General features: G+C 54.4%; 1 protein-coding gene across 5 annotated transcripts in view; it reads right to left on the bottom strand.

Annotated features, from left to right (window-relative positions):
- Positions 1 to 286: 286 nt before the first annotated feature.
- The window catches only part of XPO6 (exportin 6), a 133,858-nt gene continuing 126,070 nt past the window's right edge, over positions 287 to 8,074 (bottom strand). For 4 of the 5 annotated variants that reach the window (XM_059692450.1, XM_059692449.1, XM_059692447.1 and 1 more), the window contains 4 exons: positions 6,736 to 6,897; positions 3,713 to 3,811; positions 3,360 to 3,590; positions 287 to 1,003 (listed from right to left, as the gene is read on the bottom strand). In XM_059692450.1, the coding sequence (XP_059548433.1) occupies positions 884 to 1,003; positions 3,360 to 3,590; positions 3,713 to 3,811; positions 6,736 to 6,897 (612 nt within the window). In that variant the 3' untranslated portion in view covers positions 287 to 883. The remainder of the gene's footprint in view (positions 1,004 to 3,359; positions 3,591 to 3,712; positions 3,812 to 6,735; positions 6,898 to 8,074) is intronic. The other variant, XM_059692448.1, reaches the window with a different exon arrangement.

Raw genomic sequence — 8,074 nt, 5'->3', positions numbered from 1 at the left:
CCTTAGACTCCACACCCACCTCCACCACTAGGTTAACTGTCAGCGCCATGAAGTTCCCCTGCTCTGTGAATATGAAAAAGGGGAACCCTGTATCCCCACCAGGGTTAGCGGGATGTTATCTAGAAGAGGGTGGGGTGCGGTCAGGCCCTAGCAAGATGGTCCTCCTCTGCCCCTGCATGGTACAAACCGGCCTCCTCCCTCATTGCCCCCCTGCCCAGGGCAGCCCCACCTGGGCGCCAGCCCCGGAGGCTCTGCCTGCAAGGAAGCCCCCTAACCAGCATTTATAAACAACAACATAAGCATTTTATTTTTTCATTAAGCTTCTTAGTCTCTTAGTATCACAATGGAATGATGAGAAAACAAGAACAAAAAAATCTCATGAGTCTGCCGATCTCTAACACAGAGCAGAGACTTCAAGGCAATCGGGGGGAGGGGGTTGGTAGAAGTGCCAAAAATTCCAACATCACATCTCTCCATAGCCGACGAGGCCGGAGGGGGCAGGGAGGTGGAATGGTGAGAAGGTGGCACTGTCCCATGGTCCTTGGCATTTCTGTCTCACGACTGATTGGCGCATGATCTGCACGGAGCACCCGCAGGATCTCCTCGTGCCCAGCCACATGGCCCTCCGCCTACCCAGATGCCCAGGCTCTCCAACCAGTGCTAAGACACACCCCGCAGCCAGTTCTGCTGGGTGGGCAGCAGGAGAGTTGCATGGAGGAGGGCGGAGGGCAGGCCATGCTGCTCAGGGTGTAAGAGTCAAAGGAGTGACTGCGGCTCGTCCGGGATACAGCTGTGGCGAACAGCTGTGGTGGAAGGCGAGTGGTGCAGGTGGCGGCCCTCCAGGCAGCAGGCAGTCCCTCCGGGAAGCAGGCCACCTAGAGCTTCACAGTGCCCGGGGGCAGGCTGTCGTTGCAGAGTCTGTAGTATCGCAGGTCGTTGACCAGCCTGTGCACATTCTGGGTGAACGAGGGCAGGTCCTGGAAGGCATGGGCACAGCTGCAGCCTGGCCGCACCCAGCACCCCACATCACCCACCCGCCCACCAGCACTTCCACCCCAGGGTGCGCTCGAGCTCCCAAACATTGTACGCAACAGGCCACTTCCACTCCTTTCTGCACCCTGTGAGCGCACAGGCACTGCGGGAAGAAAGATCATGGTGAGGCTGCCCTCGTGTGCACGGCCAGGCTCTGAGGCACGAGGTTAGGAAACCTGCCTCAGTGACAAGGCAGGAGGGAAACGGGCACTGGTCGGGCTGCCTGTGTGTCTCTCCTTCACCGCGTCCTGTCCAGCATGTCTGCAAACTCCTCTTCCCAGTGCTCCAGGCAGGCCCTGCCACTTAAGGGTGACACCCTGGCAGGAGCCCGCCTGACCCGTGATCTCGCCTGCTGACCACCACCCACTGGGCCGCAGACTGCAAACCGAGAGGCTCCTCGCAGCTGAAACCCCATACCCTACCAGGCAGCACCAGGAGGTGGCCGAGGTTCGCACCCTCATCTTTCGATCATGAATACCAATGCCGGACCACACAGCAAATGTGAGTAACACCAATGGCTCCCTGTCACAGAGTGGGCAGTTCCATCTGAAATTCCACTGGCCGGGGGCTCAGAGAACAGCAAGGCACTTCCAGCTCCCCTCCTCCCACCGCCCTTTCCCTGGCTCCCCTCCCCTCTTCAAGCTGCAGCACAAGGTCTGCCTCTGCCAAAAAGGGCCTCAGACGCCCATTTCCTGGCTCCAAGTGGCAGGTCCGCGCCACTCCGCTGAGCTCTCAGTGCCCTGGCCCACCTGCTGTGGATAGCGCATACAGGCCTGGAGCCAGAGTGCCAGGCGTGGCCCGCCCCCTGCTCTCCCGTTCCCAAGTTCTGTACCTGCCAACTGAGGGTTGGCCTTTCTGAGCCTGGGTTCACCTGGGAATGGGGTTAACAGGACCCATGCATCAGAAAGCCAGTGCGGCCCACAGTGCTGCTGTGCCAGGCTTTCCACCAGGGCCTTATGAAGGCAGAAACGGTGCCCACCTCCTGCCCAGGCCCTGCGAGGAGCTGGCTTCAACCAGACAGTGAGTGAGTGAGTGAAGGATTCCTTTATGTCCTCCTCAGGAAAACATACCAACAGATCTCTTTTAAATCAGCGGCTTCCAAATTCCAATCTGAATTTCCTGGTGGACACAGGAATCCATTTCTGTGTTTTACGTACCCAGGAGCTTTGATACGTGGCTAAATTTGGAACCCACTGCTTTAAATCAAGAAGTTGACTGACAATGCTTCAGCAGAAACTGATCGTTAAATATTAGAATTTGGACTCCAGAGCAGCAGTCACCCACCGGGGGTCCGCGGACCTCGTGGTACACGAGGTCCGAAAGGCTGGCGACCGCTGCTCTAGAAAAAGAAAGGAAACACCCAGTGGCTGAAGTGAACTTTAAGCCCAAGAGCAAACAGGCCAGGGAAGAAAGACTCCAAGACAAGGAAAACAGGAGCCGAGTCTGAGAAAAGCTGTCCTGATACACATCACGGCTGAGACAAACAAGGAGAATGCAGGGTTTTGCTCCAGCAGGAGCGGCACATCCATCTGAAGACTGAAGGGAGCCTGTAGACAGGGGCAAGCACAGGAGTCACAACCCCAAGGATGTGGGTGGAAGAGATCCCACTTCAAGTGGGAACTGGTCAAAGGCAGAAATGACTTATCCCTTAAGAAAAGCTCCAGGAGAGCTGACCAGGCAAGCAGCAGAGGCTTCCAGCAAAAATGGGGGGGGGGGGGGGGGGAGGGGAGGGGGGGGGGGGCGCACTAAAGTGCGTGCTCAGAAAAAGGCCCAGGACAGGAAACGCTGGGCAACAGGTGAGGACAGCCCACCAGACCTTCCCCGGGCAAGAGGGTGAACACTGTGAGGCTCCTCCCAGGACCTGGTAGCAGGTCAGGCCACGCAGAGCCAGGCGGGTGGTCTGGGAAGAGCCAGGGTCCCATCTCTAAGCTGGGGGCCCGCCCAGGGAAGCAGCTGCGGAACGCCCATCTTCCCTCAAGTCTGCAAGTTCGGCCGCAGTGGCTCTCAGCCCACGAGGAAACAGCAGCTGGTCAGTGGTGTGCTCGACGGGGACAGTAAGTACCAAGAAGCCCAGACAGAGCAGCGGGGCAGCCAGGGCCAGCGCTGGGCCCAGTGGCGGATGAGATGAAAACACAGCGTTGCTGCAGCCACCACTGGGGAAAGCACGTACCCCTCCAGCCAGGCACAGCGCCGCGTCATCAGGAATGGCACGCGCTGCCTCGGAGCCACAGGGCTACAAACCGCACAGGAAGGCAGCCTGCCCCTCACAGAGCGGGCACCAGGCGTGAGCCCACACCACCCCCCTTCAGCCTGGCCTCTCTCCTCACCCGATCCAGCTTGAAGTTCCGCCCCAGCACATTCTTCTGGTTGGCATCTACGCCATCGCAGCCGGTCAGGAACTCGGGGAGGAAGGCTGCAAAGAAGCCGTCGAAGTCCGCAGCGGCCATGTTGTAAATGGCAACGCCGATCTCCTCCTGCAGAAGGTCGTGGGACTTGTGGACCAGGACCTGCAGCAGCACGTTCACAAACTGAAACAGCATGGCGGTCCGGAAGATCTTCTGCAGACAGAGCCCAGAGTGAGCGCTGGCCGCCAGCGGGCTCAGGGCCCCTGGGCCCCCCCACGTCCCCGGCCAGGGCCAGCGCCTCTGCTGAGGAACCTTTCGGAGAAATGGGCACCTACCTTGTGGTACAGCTTCTGCTTGGTGTTGAGTGTCTCCAAGTAGAAGAGGTTTTGTTTAAATAGGTGGATGTCAGGCTGGAGAAAGGACTGTCCAAAAGCCTGTCCAAGAAATAAGGCCACCATTCTACAAGCAGCATTAAACTCCACCAGGCCAGGCCCGCTGGGCGCCCTTCCCCGCGCCGGAGCGGCTCCTTCTGCCGATGCAGGGTAGGGACCTACTATCTCCAGTCGTCCAGCCTGTCTGGTCAGATCTCAGGAATGTCCCCACGTAGTCTTATCTCCTAAGTCCTTCCCACTGGGCCTGACTTCTTTTGGTCTCATTCTACACCTTTGACAGCTTGTTTGGAGGTTCTAGCAGGGGAGTGCAGCTACTCGTATACCCTTGACCGAAGACCGGTTCTCTCCTCTGGGGGGAAGGTCGCCCTCTTTGACCGAGCACGCAGCTTCGGGAGGGACGCATATGGGATCGGTGAGGGAGGAGGGGACACCCGCCTAGCCAGCCAGGTCAGCCGAATCAACCGTGGCAATCAATGGGGTGACAGATGTCACAGCCAGATCGCCCTCACATCCTCATCCTACATCTTTTGTAATGAACCTCTGGACTCCTTCAGGAAGACTTATCTTTGAAGCAAGAAGTTAAAAACTAAGACAAATTGCTCAGCCTCCCCTCAAGCCAACCACTCAAACTCCCATAAGCCCTCTCCCTGGCATCCCAGGTCTTAGAAACCAAAAATCCTTAGAGGCTCGTCACAACCAGCTGCCTCTGCCTTGGAATTAAGCAATAGCAAATTTTTAAACTGCTTTGCAATTTCTGAGCTGTAAAAGTTAGGACACCCCGCCCCCCGCCAAAAAAACAAAACAAAACAAAAAAACCTCACAAAGAGCCTTGTGCCAATGAAGACTGGGAAGAGTGGGGCAGGCCAACGACAGGCAGACCAGTCCTGTGCAGGACTCCTCCTAGAATAAGCCAGGGACGGCCTTGTCATTCTGACCCCTGGCTCCTAAGCTACAAGAAGGGTCTGTAACTCCTGCTGCAGTGATCTCTATGATGCCCACTGGTTTCCACGCACTTATTTTTCAAGTCAGGTTTACTGAAGTCTAACAGAGTAAATCCCACCCCCAACCCCCCCATCGAGGGTCACCATTATATAATTCTGACCACACCATCCAGTGTCTAACCACCATCACAATGGAGATACAGACACCTCCAGCTCCTCAAAGTTCCCTCTGGCCTCAGGCAACCACTGCTTGTTTCCTGTCCCTCAAGGCCTGCCTCTTCCAGAACGTAACAGAATGCAATCATGCCAAGCATGTCAAACTCACAGCTGGCAGGCTGCATGCCTCATTTAAATGAATGAGGCATGCGGCCCGTTGGCCGCCAGTTTGACATGCTTGAATTGTAGACAGTCTTCTGAATCCAGCTTCTTCACCTACCATAACGTATTTACGTTGCCGTTTGTATAATATGTTCCTTTTTTATTTTTATTTTTTGGTTAATCCTCACCTGAGGATATTTCTCCATTAATTTTTAGGGAGAGGAAGAGACAGAGACACACTGGTTGCCTCCTGCACGTACCCCGACCAGTGTCGGGAACCTGCAAATGAGGTACGTGCCCTTGACCAGAATTGAACCCAGGACCCTTCAGTCTGAGGGCCAATGCTCTATCCACTGAGCCAAACTGGCTACGGCTGTTTCTTTTTTTTGTTTCTAATCCTTACCTGAGGATATGTTTATTGATTTGGGAGCAAGAGGAAAGGGGGGAGTAAGAGAAAGAGAGAGGGAGGAAGGGAGGAAAGAGGAAAGAAAAAGAGGAGAGAGAGAGAAAAACATCATGTGGGAGAGAAACATTTATCAGTTGCCTCTTGTATGCCTCTGACGGGGAATCAAACCCACAACCCAGGTATGTGCCCTGACTGGGAATCGAACCCACAACCTTTTCGTGGATGATATGATACTCCAACTTACTGAGCCACCCGGCCAGGGCCATATGTTCCTTTTTATTGCTGAGCAGCAGGCGCTTACATGCACGCACCATTGTTTACCCACTACCAGCAACAGATATTTGAAATGTTTCCAGCTTTTGGCAATTTTTTAAAAAGCCTCTATAATCACCTGTGTACAAGTGAGTATACGTTTTCATGTATCTTAGGTAAAATACTTACAAGTGGAAACTGTTTTCCAACGTGGCTTTTACCAATACTGTCTACCAAAGAAGACTTAAAAAGTGAGGACAGAGGTTAAGAGGAAGGCAGAGGGGACAAACAGTACTCCACACCGAAGCCTGCAGGGGGTGCTGGCGATGGAAGTTCAGCAAAATGATTGCAGGAAGCCCAGGGATAGGCATGTGCTTTTCCAGAGAGATCCCCACACAAGGAGTTCGGGTGCAGGCGTGCATGTGTGCCGGTGGGGGGCTGAAGGGTGAGGAAAAGCAAGCACTGAAAAAACAAAAAGAAAACCTTCCACTTCAATCTAGACTCTGAACACAAATTGTATGTATGCAACTGAGTGCAGAGCAAGGAGAGCACCTGACAGCCGGCCGCCCTGGCAAGGGGAGGCCACCGTCTTCACAGCAGGTGTGGTCCGCCCCTGACAGCTGGCTCTCTAGGCTGTAACAGTCACACTTGATCTGAGAGGGGGCACCGAGGCACAGGGCAGGGCCTCTCCCAATTCTGTTCTGGCCAGAATTCTCTCCACAGATGCAGACCATGGGCCCCTCCTCCAGAGACTCCTACTCCGTCGGCTTCCAGTGAAGGAGAGCCCCGTGGTGCTGATGCCGTGTCATCCCACTCGGCACCGGGAGAGACTGGGGTTCCGAGAGTGAACGAAGTGCACAGCACTAAGAGGCAGAGCTGAGCTCAGACCGCACTAAGGCTTCAGAGGCGGCACGTGTCGCAGTGGCCACGTTAGGGAGTGGGGCTGAGTGTCAGAAGCCAAGGGACAGGCGGCAATGGACCCAGGCGTCCCGAACGAGGCCTGTCTGTTCTGGCGCCACAGGGCCCCCTCGGCAGCGCTCCCGCGTTACCTGCATGATGGCACTGAACTGAGGCTCATTCTCCATCTGCTCCTCGGCAGCCCCCCTCTGGACACTGGCCAGGACCGTGGACTTGAAGAAGTACCTCCAGTTGTGATGGAGTATCCGGAAAAGGAGCTCAAACAGCTCAGCCTTCACGTCAGGGGAGGGGCGCTGCAGAGACACACAGAGACCCTCAAACCTTCTTCTCCTGCGGCTCAGGAACTACTCACAGCCCAGGCCCAGAGCAACAAAGAGGTCTCAGAGATGCCTGGCAACAGCAAGCTGTCAGCTTCCCACCCACACCCCTGTCCTATCAAGGCCTCCGAGTCAGCAGATCAAACCAGGAGTACTTCGGCAGAGACAGGGCCGCCTGAGACACAATGCCTGGGTCGGTGCCAAGGGGCCCTGTTCTGATGCACACACTCAGCTTTTCAAGCTCAGAAAAGGCTACTAAATGGAAGAACAACTAGGAAAATGGCTTTTCTATTCAGAAAGCAGCTATCTCATCTGCCATAGAGTCTTGGTAGTTGTTCCTTTTCCCAGGATACACTGTCCAACTAACCTGCTGATCTTATACAACTGCAAAAGCTAAAGACAAGTAAGAAACCTTAAAGCAGATCTACCCTCCATAGAAAATGGGCTTAAGGGGCGCTTAGGAGCCACAGAAAGCAGCAGCAGAGGGCCTGGGGGAGGCAGGACCTCCAGCAGAGGGGGAGCAGCTTGCAGGGCTGACTGCTCTCTGGGCCTGTCTCCTCTTTCATTGGCAGCTGGGATTCTGGGATGAGGAGAGGGAGGCGGGCTCAGCAATATTTTCTAATTTGAACAAAAATCTCCAAGTCACTAGAGAGCATGACAGGTCATATTATTCCAGATGGGTCTGGAGAATTCAAAATGATAAGGTCCAGATAGATTTAATTCAGCTGATTAAGATGAAATTGAGACAGAAGGCATGAGCTTCTATGGCAGGAATCCTTACAGGGCCCACATGTGTTTAATGATGTGAAGCAAGTGGACTCACTTAAGCCTTAATATGGGCAGTTAAAAAGGTTAGCTCTTATTTACGTAACTATTACATAAAATTTAGATAATCTACTTATTCTGGATCTTGTCATGCTGTGTCTGTCTGTTTTCCAGGGAGAACAGAGAACTTTGCTATAACAAGGAAAGCTTTGGATCATTCTGAAAACTTGCCTTGTATCCTTCAGATCATGAATGCTCTTGATAGGAAAAGTACATCCTATATAATAAAAGGCTAATAAGCAAATTGACCAAACGGCGAAACGACCGGTTGCTATGATGTGCACTGACCACCAGGGGGCAGACGCTCAACGCAGGAGCTTCCCCCTGC

Source organism: Myotis daubentonii, chromosome 4 (assembly GCF_963259705.1).
Source record: "Myotis daubentonii chromosome 4, mMyoDau2.1, whole genome shotgun sequence".
Lineage (NCBI taxonomy): Eukaryota > Metazoa > Chordata > Mammalia > Chiroptera > Vespertilionidae > Myotis > Myotis daubentonii.
The sequence above is the reverse complement of the archived record's forward strand: the minus strand, read 5'-3'. Positions and strand labels throughout refer to the sequence as shown.